A 20,815-nucleotide genomic window follows, 5' to 3' on the forward strand; every position below is an offset into this window, starting at 1 on the left:
CCCCACTACGGCTTCGATCCCACCTACAGCATACTGGCGGCTATCTTCTATTTGTTTAGCTAGCCGGGCAAAGTCGGGCAGTTCATCTTCCTCCAACTCTTTATCCCGGTCCCCTACCGGCAGGGATGATGTCACTCTGGAAAGACTGTCAGCATTCTGATTCTCCGTCCCCGCTCTGTATTTAATTTTGTATTGAAATCTAGAGAGCCTTGCCATCCAGCGCTGTTCCATTGCCCCTAGTTTGGCATTTTCTAGGTGGGCAAGAGGATTGTTGTCTGTCACGACCAGCACCTCCGCCCCTGTCAGGTAGCCAGCAAATTTCTCTGTCATAGCCCAGGTCAGGGCCAGGAGTTCCAGGCGGAAAGAGCTGTAGTTGACGGGGTTCTTTTCAGTGTCACAGAGGGATCTACTGGCATAGGCTATCACACGTTCCTTGTTATCTTGGACTTGGGAGAGGACCGCCCCGAGACCTTGAAGGCTGGCGTCGGTGTATAACTGGGTACGGCAAGGTGTAGTCTGCATATGCCAGAATAGGGGGTGATGTCAGAGCAGCTTGAAGCGCCCGGAAGGATTTTTCTTGGTCGGGCCCCCAGTTGATGCGTCGTCCTCTGGGACTGTTCGCGGTCCCTCGGAGGGTCTCATGCAGTGGTTCCGCAAGCCGGGCAAAGTCCTTGACAAATCGGCGGTAATAGCCCGCTAGCCCCAGGAAAGACTGGACTTCTTTGACGGTAGTTGGCTGTGGCCACTCTTGGACAGCTTCTATCTTCTCTGGAGAGGGTTGGACACCTTCGGCCGAGATCCGGTGTCCCAGGTAATCGATCTCCTGCTGGAATAGATGGCACTTGCTGGGCTTCAACTTCAAGCCGTGTTTCTTCAAGCACTGGAACACTTTGCCAAGCTTGTGAAGATGATCCTCGAAGGTGGCGGAGTATACCACGATGTCATCAAGGTATATCAGCGTGAATTCGAAGTTGAAATCTCCCAGACAGCGTTCCATCAGTCTCTGAAAGGTCCCTGGTGCGTTATTCAAGCCGAATGGCATCCGGTCAAACTCGTACAGGCCCATGGGAAGGATGAAGGCGGTCTTTTCTCTGTCCTTCTCACTCATGGGGACGTGCCAATATCCACTGGCCAAGTCTAGAGACGAAAAATATTTGGCCTTTTTCAGGGCGGTCAGTGACTCTTCGATCCGGGGGAGTGGATAGGAGTCCCGGATCGTGCAAGCGTTCAACCGACGGTAGTCTACGCAAAATCTCAGGGATCCATCTTTCTTTTTGACTATCACCACGGGTGCAGCCCATGGGCTCTGGCTTTCCCGCACCACTCCGGCGTGTAGCATAGATTCTAAGAGGCTTTTCACCTCCTGGTATTGTTGAGGTGGTATTTGTCGGTACCTCTTGCGAATAGGGGCAGCATCGCCCGTGGGAATCTCGTGTTGGATACTGGTGGTTTACCCGAAGTTGGTGTCATGCTTTGCAAAGGAGTCTTGGTGTTCTCGCAGTAGTTTCTCCATTTGAGACACTTCCTGTTTGGTGTACTGGGACGGGTCCAGTTGCACTTTTTCCAGTAGTTTTCGCCCAATGTCTTCATCATCTGCTTGAGCATTTATGGCTGAGACAGTTACCGTCCAGCCATCTTCTGTAGACGGGGTGAATTGTAAGGGTCCCATGGGGTTCACTTCTGTGGGTAGAGCATATACTCTGGCAAGATGCATGCCAGCCTCAAGAGCTACACCTACGTTTGCGGTGTTGTTTAGCCTGACAGGGACTCTTCCGTTCCTCACGACGGCTAGGGTGCGGGCGACTAGTGGGTTTAGCTTACTCCCACTTGGAGCCCTCGGCTCGATTAACACTTCAACTCCTTCAAGTTGTCGGTTGGTGTTAAGAGGCAGGGAAATGACTGTCTCTTTTTCAGTGGGCAAAGTAATCCGTGTACAGCGGGGCACTTTAATGGCTGCTAGGGGTAGTTGTTCCTTTGCCATCTGTTGAAGTCCAACGGTCCGGATTACGCGTTGGAACGCCAGATGAGTCGGTTTATGTTTGGTAGCTTTCTGCCAGTACTTGGGCCCTTTTCTTGTCGACAGCATAAGGTCCAGGTCTTTCAAGATATTCATTCCGATTATCACTGGGGTCTCGGAGCCGAAGCCTTCCTTGACAATGACGATTCCTCGTTTCCCTAGGTCTTGTCCGCAGGCCTTCGTATCCATCCAGGCGACTCCGGTTACTGGAAGAGGTAGGTTATTAGCCGCAATAATCTTAATGGTGGTATCTGGATCACAAGCAGTTCTTGGATGGAGGTACTTTTCATAAAACTGTTCAGAGATCGTGGTCACTTGCGACCCAGTGTCCATCAATCCTTGCACTGCAACTCCCTCCAGAATAACTTCAAGTTTAGGACTACTCGAGGCGAGAGTACTCCGTTGCTGGCTCTGTTTTTCTACACCCCATTCTCTGTCCCCCCCTGCTGCTCGAACCTCAGCTGCAGGGGTGTCTAGTTTTAACGGCGGCCATTGTGGTGAGACCTGGCGTGTGGCTCTGCTTGTGGATGTAGCTGATATTCTGTTCGTCGTGGTAACTGATGGTTTGTTCGTTGAGGACAACGATTCGCCCTGTGGCGAGGGTCACCACATGTCCAACACGGTCCCGCGGGACGGCTAGGTCGTATCCGCTGGTCTCTCTGTCATTCTAGTGTTAACTGTGACACCTGTTGCTGTAAATCTGCTACCATCTGTTTCAGCTCCTCGGTGTCACTGTTGGGCTGTTTACTGTCTAATATGGATCTCCACGCAGCGCTTTGAGTCCCCACATCCATGACGGGTCCCCTAGAACGTTCTATGGCTTCCTGCTTGACTTCAGCGAAGGTGAGAGTCGGCGTCATCCGAATCAAGTCCTGTAGCGTACGGTTAAGATACTGGTCTCTCAGCCCTATAACGAATTGGTCTCTCAGTACCAGGTCACGAGGAGCTATAGTAGCCAGTTGTTCCCCTTTTGCACAGACTTGTTCAAGGAGTACCTGAAGGGCATTTGCATATTGGGGAATGTCCTCCCATTCAAGCTGTGTCCGTCTGAAGAACAGGTATCGCAGTGTTCCCTGGTACGCAGTAGGTCCATAGGTCTTTTCCAGCACCTGCACCAAATCCTCCAACGTACGCTGCCCCCTGACCGTCTCCAGTCTGACTGTCGTCCATGCCTCCCCCTCTAGCGTCAGTACCGCCATTTCTGCCAAGGTCTTAGGGTCAATATTATACATTTCTCCCAGTATCCGCACTTGTTCCGCCCACTCTGGTACGGGGTAGTTTCGCCCGCCAAACTTCCTGACCTGGTTTACAATGGACAACGGTGGCGGTTTCTGACTGTACACTGGGCCTGGGTGGGAATCTTGCTGGGCACAGATCCTGCCGACTACGCCAGATGAAGTGGCCGAGGGCAAGGCCGCCCATGCATATCCATGATCTGGCCCAGCAAAACCTCCACAATCAGATTCCATTTTAACAAACGTATCTTTACTGTTATACATTTTTCTTAACACAGCAGAACACAATAATAGACAGTACAAAGTATGCTTATTCACAGAAATAACGTGTAATAACAAACTATCCCTCACTGTCCCTAGCCACACGTTACCAGTTCCTTTGCTCCAGGAGGTTATCTTCCCACGTCGCAGGCCTGTCTGTCACTGCAGGGAGACGCTACGTCCGAAGAGAAAAACAACAGGGATTAAACAAACTCTGTCTCTCAGGTCCAGACTGTAGTCCTTGGGGTTCAGCAGGTAAGGGTGGAATGTTCGGCCTCTCAACAGAGGACCCGCTTACAGTTCATGGGCTCCAGAATCTGTGAATATGTCACCGCTGAATGCTCCGCAGTGTGGAAGCTGGGAACAATCTGGATGTCAGCTTCCCAGAGAGAGAGGTCATCCAGGCAATCTTCTATATCGCATCTACAGGAGGACGCCAGCACACACAGACTTCTCTCTGCACCCAAAAGTTTCCCGGGCTCTTTTTCCTCTCCCTCCCCTTCCTGTTCACATGACATAACAGGGGGGAGTTTAGCCAATACAGTTTGTTTCTCTGTAATCACATTCGGCATAGGTATAACTTCTGGCCACACGGGGGCAGTGTCTGTCACAGATTCTATGTCAATGATAACGGAACAGCCACAGCCGGCCAGCTCACTACAATGTTCTGGATAAAATCATACAATTATATCCAAAATGGTACATCTAAGGGCTTACAGCTACAAATTATTTAGCTAAAACTCTCCAAAATTAGGGTAAATTATTATCCAATAATTTGGAGAATATCATTAATGACTGACCAGTTACACTCTACATGTCAACTATATAGACTTTATAAATATTGGAGTCTGCAACCCTCTCATGATTTCATTATTTTATATGGAACGTAGATTGTGAGCCCCAATGGGGACAGTGCCGATAATGTCTGTAAAGTGCTGTGGACTTAATAAGTGAGTAAAATAAACTATTGTACGTTGTTTCAACATGTACAGTGCCTTGCAAAAGTATTCGGCCCCCTGGAACTTTTCAACCTTTTCCCACATATCATGCTTCAAACATAAAGATACCAAATGTACATGTTTGGTGAAGAATCAGCAACAAGTGGAACACAATTGTGAAGTTGAACGAAATTTATTGGTTATTTTAAATTTTTGTGGAAATTCAACAACTGAAAAGTGGGGCGTGCAATATTATTTGGCCCCTTTAACTTAATACTTTGTTGCGCCACCTTTTGCTGTGATTACAGCTGCAAGTCGCTTGGGGTATGTCTATCAGTTTTGTACATCGAGAGACTGAAATTCTTGCCCATTCTTCCTTGGCAAACAGCTCGAGCTCAGTGAGGTTTGATGGAGATTGTTTGTGAACAGCAGTTTTCAGCTCTTTCCACAGATTCTCGATTGGATTGAGGTCTGGACTTTGACTTGGCCATTCTAACACCTGGATATGTTTGTTTGTGAACCATTCCATTGTAGATTTTGCTTTATGTTTGGGATCATTTTCTTGTTGGAGGACAAATCTCCGTCCCAGTCTCAGGTCTTTTGGAGACTCCAACAGGTTTTCTTCAACAATGGTCCTGTATTCGGCTCCATCCATCTTCCCATCAATTTTAACCATCTTCCCTGTCCCTGTTGAAGAAAAGCAGGCCCAAACCATGATGCTACCACCACCATGTTTGACAGTGGGGATGGTGTGTTCAGGGTGATGAGCTGTGTTGCCTTTACGCCAAACATATCGTTTGGCAATATTGCCAAAAAGTTCGATTTTGGTTTCATCTGACCAGAGCACCTTCTTCCACGTTTGGTGTGTCTCCCAGGTGGCTTGTTGCAAACTTTAACCCCTTTCTGCCAGCTGACGGAATAGTACGTTAGCTGGCAGATCCCCTGCTTTGAGGTGGGCTCCGGCGGTGAGCCCACTTCAAAGCCGCGACATGTCAGCTGTTTTGTACAGCTGACATGTGCGCGCAATGAGCGCGAGCGGAATCGCGATCCGCCCGCGCCCATTAACTAGTTAAATGCCGTCGTCAAGCGCTGACAGCGGCATTTAACTAGCGCTCCCGGCCGCGCGGCCGGAGATGCTCGCACCGCTGACCCCCGTCACATGACCGGGGGTCATCGGTGGATTGCCATAACAACCAGAGGTCTCCTTGAGACCTCAATGGTTGTTGATGGCCGATTGCTTTGAGCGCCACCCTGTGGTTGGCGTTCAAAGTACACCTGCATTTCTGCTACATAGAGGTGATCTGTACTTCACCTCTATGTAGCAGAGGCGATCGAGTTGTGCATGCTTCTAGCCTCCTATGGGGGCTATTTAAGCATGCCAAATTTTTTAAAAAAAGTGTTTAAAAATATAAAAAAATAAAAAATATATAAAAGTTCAAATCACCCCCCTTTCACCCCAATCAAAATAAAACAATAAAAAAAAAAATCAAACATACACATATTTGGTATCGCCGCATTCAAAATCGCCCGATCTATCAATAAAAACAAAGGATTAACCTGACCGCTAAATGGCATAGTGAGAAAAAAAATCAAAACGCCAAAATTACATTTTTTTGGTCGCCGCGACATTGCATTAAAAAGCAATAACGGGCGATCAAAAGGACGTATCTACACCAAATTGTATCATTAAAAATGCCAGCTTGGCACGCAAAAAATAAGCCCTCACTTGACCCCAGATTACGAAAATTGGAGACGCTACGGGTATCGGAAAATCGCGCAATTTTTTTTTTTTTTTTTTTTTAGCAAACTTTGGATTTGTTTTTCACCATTTAGATAAAAAATAACCTAGACATGTTTTAGGTGTCTATGAACTCGTAATGACCTGGAGAATCAAACTGGCAGGTTAATTTTATCATTTGGTGAACCTATCAAAAAAGCCAAACAAAAAACAAGTGTGAGATTGCACTTTTTTGCAATTTCATCACACTTGGAATTTTTTTCCCGTTTTCTGTTACAGGGCATGGTAAAACCAATGGTATCGTTCAAAAGTACATCTCGTCCCGCAAAAAATAAGCCCTCTCATGGCCATATTGACGGAAAAATAAAAAAGTTATGGCTCTGGGAAGGAGGGGAGCAAAAAACGAAAACTAAAAAACGGAAAAAGCTCCGGGGGTGAAGGGGTTAAACAACACTTTTTATGGTTATCTTTGAGAAATGGCTTTCTTCTTGACACTCTTCTATAAAGGCGAGATTTGTGCAGTGTACAACTGATTGTTGTCCTATGGACAGACTGTCCCACCTCAGCTGTAGATCTCTGCAGTTCATCCAGAGTGATCATGGGCCTCTTGGCTGCATCTCTGATCAGTCTTCTCCTTGTTTGAGATGAAAGTTTAGAGGGACGGCCGGGTCTTGGTAGATCTGCAGTGGTATGATACTCCTTCCATTTCAATATGATCGCTTGCACAGTGCTCCTTGGGATGTTTAAAGTTTTGGAAATCATTTTGTATCAAAATCCAGCTTTAAACTTCTCCACAACAGTATCATGGACCTGCCTGTTGTGTTCCTTGGTCTTCATGATGCTCTCTGTGCTTCAAACAGAACCCTGAGACTATCACAGAGCAGGTGCATTTATACGGAGACTTGATTACACACAGGTGGATTATATTTATTATCATTAGGCATCTAGGACAACATTGGATCATTCAGAGATCCACAATCAACTGCTGGAGTGAGTTTGCTGCACTGAAAGTAAAGGGGCTGAATAATATTGCACGCCCCAATTTTCAGTTTTTGAATTTCCTCAAAAATTTAAAATAACCAATAAATTTCATTCAACTTCACAGTTGTGTTCCACTTGTTGTTGATTCTTCACCAAAAAATTACATTTGATATCTTTAAGTTTGAAGCATGATATGTGGGAAAAGGTTGAAAAGTTCCAGGGGGCCGAATACTTTCGCAAGGCACTGAAACATGAACATTAGAACACATTAGAACACCACAGTAAAATTACAACATTGAAGTTAAGTATATAATAGAAAACACACCGACCCATCATAACAAAATGAAAGGGTTTTCCAAGATAAACAAAAAATTGTTTTTAACCCTTAACGACCGCCAATTCGCCTTTTAACGGTGGCAGTTAAGGGGCCTTTTTTTTCAGTGCCTCTTTTTAAGAACTCTAAGGAATAAGGGTATAGTACCACTTATCTACCGGGGGTAGCTGAGACCCCAGAGAACATGATTCAGGTCGGTTTTTACCATCCCCAGTCTTGTGATCGCTGTTATTCACCAAATAATGGCGATAGCAAAAAAAGTTTGATTTCCCATTCATTTCTCTCTTCTGTTATATGATCTAGCATACCAGAGGAGAGAGAAATGGGGTCCCTCGAGCTACCCCGGTACCTCCACCATCCCTGGACCCTCCTGCTCTGTCCCCTAGCCCTCCGAGTATTCTTCCTGGAAGAAAATGGAGAGCACATGCGCAGTGCGCCCACAGAAATCTGATGGCCGGTACCGGGCAACAATAGATTTTTTCCCATTGGTTCATTTTGATCACTGTGATAGGTCCTATCACAGTGATTAAAATAAAAAAAAAATAGTAAATCAAACCCCCCTTTGATCACCCCCCTAGTTAGGTAAAAATAAAAAAAATAAAAATTTTTTTTCGATTCTTTGCAGTTAGGGTTGGAAGTAGGTTAGGGTTAGAGCTAGTGTTGGGGTTGGGCTAGGGTTGGAGTTACAGCTATGGTTTGGGTTGGGCAAGGTTAGGGTTGGGTTTAGAGTTAGGGTTAGGGTTGGGCTAGGGTTGGGTCTAGGGTTGTGTTCTGGTTCGGGTGGTGTTGGGGTTAGGGTTGTGGTTAGGGTTATGGTTGGGATTATGGTTAGGGTTGGGACTAGGGCTATGGTTGTGGTTAGGGCTGTGTTAGAGTTGGAGTTAGAATTGGGGGATTTCCACTGTTTAGGCACATCAGGGGGTCTCCAAATGCGACATGGCGCCCGCCATTGATTCCAGCTAATTATGTGTTCAAAAAGTCAAACGGTGCTCCCTCCCTTCTAAGCCCTGCCATGTGCCCAAGCAGTGGTTTCCCCCATGGTTCTGCACATGTGAAAAGGGGATTAAATACGAAATACAAATACCGTATAAATCACAATGAACAATTTTACAATGACAGACTGGTATAGAGGGAGATGGCCATGACCTCGTGAGAAGGATAGTAGGTAAGGAGACAGTAGGTCGGGGCGTTGCAGCAGCTCTGGTATTGGTGAGGTAGCAGGAGGTCATTGCAGGCTGTAAGCTTTCTTGAAGAGATGGGTTTTCAAGTTCTGTCTGAAAGTTCCTAATGTAGGGGATAATTGGATGTGCTGGGGGACAGAATTCCAGAGTATGGCGGATACTCCTGGGAAGTCTTCGAGGCGATTCAGTGAGGAATGTATCAGTGTGGTTCTCAGAAGAAGGTCTTGGGAGGATCAGAGATTATGTGTGGAAAGATAGCAGGAGATTAGCTCAGTGATGTATGGAGGAGAATGATGAAGGTCTTGTAGGTCAGTTTTACTTGATTGAATTGGATTTGTTGAGGAACTGCAAGCCAATGAAGGGATTGGCAGAGACAATAGGCAGAGGAATAGAGAGGGGAGGTGTGGATTAGTCGGGCAGCAAAACTCATGATGGACTGGAGAGGTGCAAGAGTGTTAGCTGGGAGGCCATTGAGGAGGATATTGCATTGTCATAAAAATACTCTACATCCTGTGATTATGTGTTCAGTTTATTGCACAATTGTCTGCCAATGCAATTGTCCAAAATAACCATGTTGTTATTATGCAACCTTTGCTTTTCTGAGCTTTATCACAGTAAGGGCAGGTGCCAACGGCCATAGATTCTCTCATCCGAGATAATGGGGTCGATTTTACAAATGACACAATGATCAAACACTAATCAGAGTGTGATCACAGTGTGCTCTAATCATCTCGGACGAGGAGAAGATGAGGAAAATATGTCTCCATTCCGTCAGTGTGCTGAAGTCGGACTGCACTCAGATGACATCTAAGTGTAGTCCGATGTTTTCCATGGCCAAGTGCAATCTGAATATCGGATCAAACTTTGGGATGCAGCGATATTTTTCTTCAGACCGGCGCTAGTACAGTATGTGCACAGCTGTTGTGAATTCTGCTTTTGGGCTCCCTCCGGTGGTTGTAGGTGGTAATGCAGTTGCCCCTGAGTTGCAGCCCTGGTCAGGTGTATCTGCTGATTGCAGATCTGACTGGGGTATTTAGGCATGCAGGATTCATTAGTTCTTGCCAGTTGTCAATTGTTGTTGGGAGGTGTAGGACCTCTGCCTGGTTCCTCCTGCCTTTCTGCCAAATCAGCAAAGATAAGTGTCTGGTTCGTTTTCCCTGTGGCACACATGTTGTGTGCTTCACAATTCAGTGCTATTCTTTGTGTTTTCTTGTCCAGCTTAGATTGTGTCAGTATTTTCTCAGTCTTGCTGGATTCTCTGGAGTGGCAGATATACATTCCATGTCTTTAGTTAGATTGTGGAACTTTTTGTATTATCTGCTGTTTTTGGAAGGGTTTTAATACTGACCGCTTAGTATTCTGTCCTATCCTTTCCTATTTAGCTAGAGTGGCCTCTTCTGCTAAATCCTGTTTTCTACCTGCGTGTGTCTATTCTTCTCCTACTCACAGTCATTATTTGTGGGGGGCTGCCTATCCTTTGGGGGTCTGCTATGAGGCAAGATAGCATTCCCATTTCCATCTATAGGGGTATTTAGTCCTCCGGCTGTGTCGAGGTGTCTAGGGAGTGTTAGGCACACCCCACAGCTACTTCTAGTTGCGGTGTTAGTTCAGGATTGCGGTCTGTACAGGTTCCACCGTCTCCAGAGAAAGTTTCATGCGGCTCCTAGGTCACTCACCAGATCATAGCACACAGCTCCGTAGAATAACATTGGTCTATGAGTGATCTGATGTTTTGTCGGATTGCACTCAGACAGAAAATACACTTGTCTGCACCTGCACTAAACCTAACTTTATCTTATCTAATGTTAATCCCATCAAAATATAAACTGCTCAATACTAGTCAGCAATTGTACTTTATTAACTAAGCTACGAGTTATTTTTCCATGTGGAGCAGCGAACATTCCCCAGCTCAGTTGTTCCAGATTTAGCAAACGTAGGTTATTCCTTGCTTTAATAAATTAAGTTCAAGACAATTCCTCATCATTTTCACTTTTTGCATTGTCGAACCAAAACAAAATCAATGATATTGTAGAAATATATTTATTAGGTAATCGGTTTTTCTAAGGTTTTGCATTAGCCTCATTTGTCATGACAAAAATATTGACTATAAATTACAGTATGCACTGGTCATATACAGTATATCACATCCAGTGTAAAGGCACCAGCACCTTGTGAAGATGACATTGGAGCATGAGACATGTCGAGATCACAGTGATCATCTATGTGGGCGAGATATGAAGGGGAAGGTGGTCAGTTCTGTATTCAAGGCACAGTAGATTTCTAGTATGGAATGTCACTTCTGACGTAGAGATCAGTATTGGATCCGATTGATCCTTTCCTTCCTGCTTACATGTCCTCACTTATTCTGGTGATCTCAGTGTTTTCAGGAAAGCATAGCATTCCCAGTGGTAAGTCTTCCAAGGAGGATTAGGGAATAATGTAGGAATTCAGCTACAAGCCCTTGGTTCACTTCTCTGAATCGTCCTCCTCCTTTTTATCTCATCCTTCAATGCTCTTTTCTACTTAACACTGCACTCATACTCAGCCCAATGTATATATATTATGATAGAAAATGCTTAAAGAGTGTACAATTGAACAAATTTCTTACTTGACAGTGTTGGCACCAATGCCTGCGCCCATTGGTAGCCGTACATTGGCTTTAATGGGGTTCTCAGAGAAATGTAATAAAATAAATAATAATCATTTAAATATTACAAATTTTTCTAAATACCTTTTATTTTTATCAAAACGGTATGCAGCCCATCCTAGATTTCAGAGGACACGCAGTTGGACGGGCTGCATAAAAGCCGTCTGCTTGAGACAGAGATCACATGAGAGTTTTAGTGCTTCTGTCTCGTGCAATGATATAGATGTTAGTTGCCATCTTTGAAATCCTGGCAGAAGACACTCGATAAACCACACTTTTTTAGTAAATAAAGGTATTTGGAAAAATATTTTTTAACATTTATTTTATCTATTTTAATAAATTTCTCAGAGAATCCCTTTAATTCACGAGGATGTATACACTGCAATACATTATTAAAAAACTTGAAAATAATACACCCTATCCTTGCTGTGAATGACATTGTATTATACCGAGTTTCATCATAGATAAAACACTACCAGCTGTGATTCTTATACTATACATTCTTGGAGAAACTCAAATAGTCATCATGATTCACGATCTATTGTCTTGGTCTCTCATTATAATTGGCCAGCCATACTTGGCTCCATAACAAGAGCACATGTCCCATCATTAATAGTATATAACTACTGTACAGAATCTTTTTTTTCGATTATTTCTACTACCTATAATGTGTAACCCTACCATAGAAGTAATAAATGCTTGCGGAAGAGATGAAAGTATAATCCAGGCAAGCAAAGGCTCTTTTGTGATAAATGACATCGCAAACGTAAAAGGTGAATCTATCAATGCAGTAACCGAATAAAGCAGAAACATACACAGAACTATGCTCCATCTACGGCTCAGCCAGTGTTTCTCAGCGTTTGCGCCATAGACATGTCCTGGTGTCTATCGGCCATCGACATTGGTCCTTAAAATACCAATACGCACAATCACATCAAACATTATGCTATGGGTACCCAGCAATAGTGATATATTAAAGAACAGTGGTTATTAAATAGCTATTTTGAAAAATCTCCTTGAAAATGCAAAAAAAAATTAAATAATAAATTTTGCCATAAATAATAACTATTAGAATTTTAACAAACTGGAAACAGTGATCTTTTATATCATTCTCCTACATGTTATTTTACAACTGCTGTAAAACTACAATTCCCAGCATGTCTGGCTGTCATGGCCTAGAGGGAGGTAAAGTTTCGCAACATCTGGAGAGCCTTTTGTTGAAGACCAACAAACTATAGTATATGAAATGACTATTGGGCTTATCTGGACTACGTCATCAATCGTACCATTATAATTAACAGATTTAGTACCTGGAAACCTGGCATGAAAAATGAGCGGTAATACGCACTGCGTTGTCAGTAAATCATCATTAAAGCACTCAATGATACACAATAATACCGACTCCCTTCCATGTGATCAGTCTGTGCAGATGGCAAAGTTTTCATGATGACAAATCGTTCGGCCTTGAAATGCGATATACGTTTATGCTATACAAGCTGGGTATGGAGGCTCTAAGCTAATGTCCACTCTCTCGCATATATACATTACATAATGTCAAGTTTTTATTGTATTTATAGTCTCAATTATTTTATAGAAATGTCCAGCTCTTCATCTGTACAATCCCTACAGAGCTATAGACTTGCAGGCAACCAGTGATGCTACAGTGTCAGTGACGATGACTGCGAGAAGGAATATATCCACATAGATCTTCAGATTCAGAGGGCTGCCCAGCTCTTTTGATATTCCTCTGTGGGAGCCAGTGTTACTATATGAAGATTCTGGCTTTACAGTCAGACGTAATACGCTTGATATTACTCCAAAGGCTGTAACGTGCTGATGCCACCGATGTGACTGATGGAGCTTAACAATTTAAGCAGCTGAGACGTCTCCAAATATGGTCATTTCTCTATGTACAAACAGCATAAAACCAAATATATAAGAAACCACCCAAAACCAAAAGGTTCCAGCCTTCCCATAATGTGGATAGTTCACAGGAAGGGTCAGAGTCAAAGAAGAGCCATGTTAAGAAACGTTGTTTATAGACCCATCTTCTGTCCAATTTGTCACCCAGTCTTTCTTTTTGATGGTCCCTGTCTTCTCCTCTAGGACCATAGGTCGCTCTTCCCGGGGAATTTTCACAGCATGATATTGTGGAAGCTTCTCATCCTTGTAATTCTTCCTCTTAAAAAATCCACACTAGGAAAAAAAAAACATCAGATAAGTCTTGGACCTACTTAGTCGTAAATGAAAGTATTAGTTGTTGCCCATCTGTATGGAGGCAACATACTAGTAACTTAGAGGTATAAAAGGAGTTGAAATGATGAAGCTGAATGCCAATAATATATGGTGGGAAGTCAGAGTTAGGCCGGAGTCACATTAGCGTATAGCATTGGATGCGAGAGCATAATATGCACTATGCTAATGACCCTCTGCTCCTGCTCTGCTGCTAGCGGGAGCCGAGTGTCCTGCTACTGTGCTCTGATCTTCTCGTACGACTTGATCGGAGCACAGCTGCGGAGGAGATGGAGAAAGTAATTTCTCCATCTTCTCTGCCGCTGGCATCAGCGGGAATCACACTGCATCCAGGTGATATCTAAGTGCAGCGTGATGTTTCACACGTACCCATAGACTTGTATGGGTGCGAGTGAGCCGAGAATAATCGCAAATCTGAGCTGCCCCACAGAATAACACTAGGCAGAGTGCTATGCGATGTTTTATCACATAGCACTCAGCCATGTTATTGACTCTGGCCTTAGTAGAGGCCTGCAAGGAAGAAAAAAATTAAGACTTTGAGGAAGAATAAATCTTTTTTGGGGTGAAAATTCTGACCAGGTATCCAAAGAGAACCTTTAAAGGGCTTGTCCACTACTGTACAATCACTTACTAAATGCTAATGTCCCCCAGATAAAGTAAGAAAATCATAAGTTCACCTCCTGAACAACTACCATTCTAGTGATGTCTGTGCTATGTGTCCCGGTAGTCTCGAAACATTGGTATGTCCTGTGATGTTTGCAGCCTACCATCGGCCACTGATGGACTGCGGTTTTCCCAGTTCTAACAGATAGATGTGAATGTATGATGTGATAAGCCGACACACTAGGTATACACAGAATTGCGCCATCTAATCACATCATAAACTCACATCTGTCTGACCAAACCATGAAGGTTGCAGCACATCAATTGATGATGATAGGCTGCAGCGCTCACATGATATAACAATGTCACGTGACCCGAGACACACCGCTGGAATGACACTTAACCAGGAAGTGGGTATATGGTTTTCTTCTTTTATCTAGGGGAGAATAGTATTTAATAAGAGGTTGTCCAATAGAGGACAAACCCTTTTAATGAAGGACGCATCTGTATATACATGTTCTTGCTATCTACATGGATGGTGTTGCTGGGTGTAGTCTAACACAATAATGAGGTTTTCCACAAGTCAATTGAATGGAGTGTATTGTCGTTGTATAATATCGCATCTGGCAACCCGAGAAATGCCAAAGGAATGTTGGTGTATGTTGCGTCCGAGAAGTATGCCATACCATTCTAAAATCACAATAAGAGATGGGTAAATGTGGTTATTAAAATATTGCTGATCTACAGAATTACAGAATGTTAATGGAAAATGGGGAAGAGAAAGCAAAACCCAAAAATAAAAATTGGCTGCAGTTTGAATATATACCATATATACTCGAGTATAAGCCGACCTGAGTATAAGCCGACCCCCTAATTTTGCCACAAAAAACTGGGAAAACTTAATGACTCGAGTATAAGCCTAGGGTGGAAAATGCAGCAGCTACCGGTAAATGCCAAAAGTAAAAGCTCCATAAAGATATTTGCGCCATATAGTGTTGCACAAACGTTTATTATGCCCCATAAGATGCTCCATACAGACACATTTGCCCCATTATAGTGCTGCACAAACGTTGATTATGCCCCATAAGATGCTCCATATAGACACTTGCCCCATTTGCTGTTGCTGCAATAAAAAAAAAATCACATACTCACCTCTCCGTCGCTCAGGCCCCCGGCACTTTCAATATTCACCTGCTCCTCGTTCTTCAGCGTCTTCTGCACTGACATTCAGGCAGAGGGTGCGCACTAACCACGTCATCGCGCCCTCTGACCTGAGCTTCACTGCAGAAGACACTGAAGACGGAGCAGGGCCGGAACGAGGAGCAGGTGAATATCGCGCAGCGCTGCGCTCCCCTCCCCATTATACTCACCTGTTCCTGGCGCTGTGCAGTCACTGCTTCCCCGACGCCGCAGCTTCTTCCTGTATTGAGCGGTCACCGTTACCGCTCATTACAGTAATGAATATGCGGCTCCACCCCTATGGGAAGTGGAGCCGCATATTCATTAATGTAATGAGCGGTACCATGTGACTGCTCATTACAGGAAGAAGCTGCCGGCGCTGGGGAAGCAGGGACCTGCAGGGACCGCGCCAGGAGTAGGTGAGTATAATTAGACAGCCCCCGCTCCCCCTCCCCTTCCGACCCCTGGGTATGACTCAAATATAAGCCGAGAGGGGGACTTTCAGCCCGAAAAAATGGGCTGAAAATCTCAGCTTATACTCGAGTATATACGGTATACAGGTCCTTCTCAAAAAATTAGCATATAGTGTTAAATTTCATTATTTACCATAATGTAATGATTACAATTAAACTTTCATATATTATAGATTCATTATCCACCAACTGAACTTTGTCAGGTCTTTTATTGTTTTAATACTGATGATTTTGGCATACAACTCCTGATAACCCAAAAAACCTGTCTCAATAAATTAGCATATTTCACCCGGCCAATCAAATAAAAGTGTTTTTTAATACCAAACAAAAAAACCATCAAATAATAATGTTCAGTTATGCACTCAATACTTGGTCGGGAATCCTTTGGCAGAAATGACTGCTTCAATGCGGCGTGGCATGGAGGCAATCAGCCTGTGACACTGCTGAAATGTTATGGAGGCCCAGGATGCTTCAATAGCGGCCTTAAGCTCATCCAGAGTGTTGGGTCTTGCGTCTCTCAACTTTCTCTTCACAATATTCCACAGATTCTCTATGGGGTTCAGGTCAGGAGAGTTGGCAGGCCAATTGAGCACAGTAATACCATGGTCAGTAAACCATTTACCAGTGGTTTTGGCACTGTGAGCAGGTGCCAGGTCGTGCTGAAAAATGAAATCTTCATCTCCATAAAGCATTTCAGCCGATGGAAGCATGAAGTGCTCCAAAATCTCCTGATAGCTAGCTGCATTGACCCTGCCCTTGATGAAACACAGTGGACCAACACCAGCAGCTGACATGGCACCCCACACCATCACTGACTGTGGGTACTTGACACTGGACTTCAGGCATTTTGGCATTTCCTTCTCCCCAGTCTTCCTCCAGACTCTGGCACCTTGATTTCCGAATGACATGCAAAATTTGCTTTCATCAGAAAAAAGTACTTGGGACCACTTAGCAACAGTCCAGTGCTGCTTCTCTGTAGCCCAGGTCAGGCGCTTCTGCCGCTGTTTATGGTTCAAAAGTGGCTTTACCTGGGGAATGCGGCACCTGTAGCCCATTTCCTGCACACGCCTGTGCACGGTGGCTCTGGATGTTTCCACACCAGACTCAGTCCACTGCTTCCTCAGGTTCCCCAAGGTCTGGAATCGGTCCTTCTCCACAATCTTCCTCAGGGTCCGGTCACCTCTTCTCGTTGTACAGCGTTTTCTGCCACATTTTTGCCTTCCAACAGACTTACCATTGAGGTGCCTTGATACAGCACTCTGGGAACAGCCTATTTGTTGAGAAATTTCTTTCTGGGTCTTACCCTCTTGCTTGAGGGTGTCAATGATGGCCTTCTTGACATCTGTCAGGTCGCTAGTCTTACCCATGATGGGGGTTTTGAGTAATGAACCAGGCAGGGAGTTTTTAAAAGCCTCAGGTATCTTTTGCATGTGTTTAGAGTTAATTAGTTGATTCAGAAGATTAGGGTAATAGGTCGTTTAGAGAACCTTTTCTTGATATGCTAATTTATTGAGACAGGTTTTTTGGGTTATTAGGAGTTGTATGCCAAAATCATCAGTATTAAAACAATAAAAGACCTGACAAAGTTCAGTTGGTGGATAATGAATCTATAATATATGAAAGTTTAATTGTAATCATTACATTATGGTAAATAATGAAATTTAACACTATATGCTAATTTTTTGAGAAGGACCTGTATATTGATAGACTGGACTTTTATTATAACAAAACATTTTATTTTTAAAATACTTTATTTTAATGAGGCAAAAGTGGGGTGATTCAACTGTTTATTTTTTTTTTAGTGTTACATCTCTGAGTCTACTCAAGATAAGTGTTACCCTTGTTCGTCTATCCTAGCTGTCTTTGGTGGTAGTGGGGATCGACTAGTGCTCACCCCGTCATTCCCTAGGTAGGGCTTATCGCCAGGGTCAGGCAGGGATTAGGTTGCTGCTTGGCGATAGGTGCAGAATCTATAGGTACGTTTAGAGCAGACAGGGTGACTTTAGATCTGCCTAGGAGTCTCCACTGCCCCCTTCCCTAGTATTCAGTTCTCTTCCCCTCATCCTTTCATGTTGCACTTAATCTTTCCTTTTACTTTGCATGACATCATCTTAAGATAATCCAGCCACTGAAAAAAATGGAAAAAATCGGAAAGCTGTAAAAAAATAAACTATGCTCTTTCTCCCACTGTGCTCAGGTACATAATGTCTTGGCACAGAGAGGGACAGTATGTGACCACTGCAGCCAATCATTGGCCACAGCAATGACCAATGTGGATCTTAGGAATGTTTTAATGGGAGCGGTGAGTATGTTTACAGGTGTGAGCATTGCTTATGTTCTAAGCAATCTGAGAGGGTTTTTTTTTTTAATAGAAAATGTTGTTGGTTGGACAATTTTTTTTAATATACATATATTATAGTTCCATAGTTAGATCCCATAAAAGTTTTTTATTATGAATATCTATACATATAATTGTCTAAGGGGTACTTCTGTCTTTCTGTCGGCAACTTCCGTCACGGATATTCATTTGCTGATTGGTCTCGCCAGCTGCCTGTCATGGCTGCCGTGACCAATCAGCGACGGGCACAGTCCGATTAGTCCCTCCCTATTCCCCTGCAGTCACTGCCCGGCGCCCGCTCCATACTCCCCGCAGTCACGGCTCACACAGGGTTAATGCCAGCGGTAACGGACCGCGTTATGCCGTGGGTAACTCACTCCGTTACCGCCGCTATTCACCCTGTGTGACCAAGTTTTTACTATTGAGGCTGCCTATGCAGCCTCAATAGTAAAAACATCTAATGTTAAAAATAATTTAAAAAAAATAACAAATCATTATATACTCACCTTCCGCCGCCTTTCCGACGCTCCGGTGACCGGTCCATGCAAGCGGCAGGTTCCGATGCTATGCTAAGGTTGGTGTGCGACAAGGACCTGCCATGATGTCATGGTCATGTGACCGCGATGTCATCGCAGGCCCTGCGCCTGCGCGAGAAGGACCTGCCGTGACGTCACGGCCATGTGACCGCGACATCATCGCAGGCCCTGCGCGAGAAGGACCTGCCGTGACGTCACGGCCATGTGACCACGACGTCATCGCAGGCCCTGCGCGAGAAGGACCTGCCGTGACGTCACGGTCATGTGACCGCGACGTCATCGCAGGCCCTGCGCGTCTGCGCGAGAAGGACCTGCCATGACGTCACGGTCATGTGACCGCGACGTCATCGCAGGCCCTGCACGCCTGCGCGAGAAGGATCTGCTGTGACGTCACGGTCATGTGACCGTGACGTCATCACACCCTAGGACCGGAAGCTGCCGCCTGAACCGAACACAGGCGACAGAACTACAAGGGGCCCCTCGGAAGGTGAGTATATGTTTATTTTTTAACCTGTGACATACGTGGCTGGGCAATATACTACGTGGCTCTGTGCTGTATACTACGTCACTGGGCAATATACTACATCACTGGGCAATATACTACGTCACTGGGCAATATACTACGTGGCTGGGCAATATACTACGTGGCTGGGCAATATACTACGTAACTGGGCAATATACTACGTAACTGGGCAATATACTACGCGGCTCTGTGCTGTATACTACGTAACTGGGCAATATACTATGTGGCTCTGTGCTGTATACTACTTAACTGGGCAATATACTACGTCACTGGGCAATATACTACGTCACTGGGCAATATACTATGTGGCTGTGCAATATACTACGTAACTGGGCAATATACTACGTGGCTCTGTGCTGTATCCTACGTAACTGGGCAATATACTACGTCACTGGGCAATATACTATGCCACTGGGCAATATACTATGTCACTGAGCAATATACTACGTCACTGGGCAATATACTACGTCACTGGGCAATATACTACGTGGCTCTGCTCTGTGCTGTATACTACGTCACTGGGCAATATACTACATCACTGGGCAATATACTACGTCACTGGGCAATATACTACGTCACTGAGCAATATACTACGTGACTGGGCAATATACTACGTCACTGGACAATATACTATGTGGTTCTGTGCTGTATACTACGTCACTGGGCAATATACTATGTCACTGGGCAATATACTACGTCACTGGGCAATATACTACGTGGCTGTGCAATATACAACTGAACTGGGCAATATACTATGTGGCTCTGTGCTGTATACTACGTCACTGGGCAATATAATATGTCACTGGGCAATATACTACGTCACTGGGCAATATACTATGTGGCTGTGCAATATACTATGTAACTGGGCAATATACTACGTGGCTCTGTGCTGTATACTACGTAACTGGGCAATATACTACGTCACTGGGCAATATACTACGCCACTGGGCAATATACTACGCCACTGGGCAATATACTATGTGGCTGTGCAATATACTACGTAACTGGGCAATATACTACGTGGCTCTGTGCTGTATACTACGTAACTGGGCAATATACTACGTCACTGGGCAATATACTATGCCACTGGGCAATATACTATGTCACTGAGCAATATACTACGTCACTGGGCAATATACTACGTCACTGGGCAATAGACTACGTGGCTCTGTGCTGTATACTACGTCACAGGGCAATATACTACATCACTGGGCAATATACTACGTCACTGGGCAATATACTACGTCACTGAGCAATATACTACGTGACTGGGCAATATACTACGTCACTGGACAATATACTATGTGGCTCTGTGCTGTATACTACGTCACTGGGCAATATACTACGTCACTGAGCAATATACTACGTGACTGGGCAATATACTACGTCACTGGACAATATACTATGTGGCTCTGTGCTGTATACTACGTCACTGGGCAATATACTATGTCACTGGGCAATATACTACGTCACTGGGCAATATACTACGTGGCTGTGCAATATACAACTGAACTGGGCAATATACTATGTGGCTCTGTGCTGTATACTACATAACTGGGCAATATACTACGTCACTGG

General features: G+C 44.5%; 1 protein-coding gene across 4 annotated transcripts in view; it reads right to left on the reverse strand.

The window, feature by feature from the left end:
• Positions 1-10,569: 10,569 nt before the first annotated feature.
• Positions 10,570-20,815, reverse strand: part of ITGA7 (integrin subunit alpha 7) — a 215,848-nt gene continuing 205,602 nt past the window's right edge. For 2 of the 4 annotated variants that reach the window (XM_077297499.1, XM_077297498.1), the window contains exon 25: positions 10,576-13,528. In XM_077297499.1, coding sequence (XP_077153614.1) covers positions 13,355-13,528 — 174 coding nt within the window. In that variant the 3' untranslated portion in view covers positions 10,576-13,354. Of the gene's footprint in view, positions 13,529-20,815 lie in introns of all 4 variants that reach the window. The other 2 variants (XM_077297501.1, XM_077297500.1) reach the window with 2 other exon arrangements.

Source organism: Ranitomeya variabilis, chromosome 3 (genome assembly GCF_051348905.1).
Source record: "Ranitomeya variabilis isolate aRanVar5 chromosome 3, aRanVar5.hap1, whole genome shotgun sequence".
NCBI lineage: Eukaryota > Metazoa > Chordata > Amphibia > Anura > Dendrobatidae > Ranitomeya > Ranitomeya variabilis.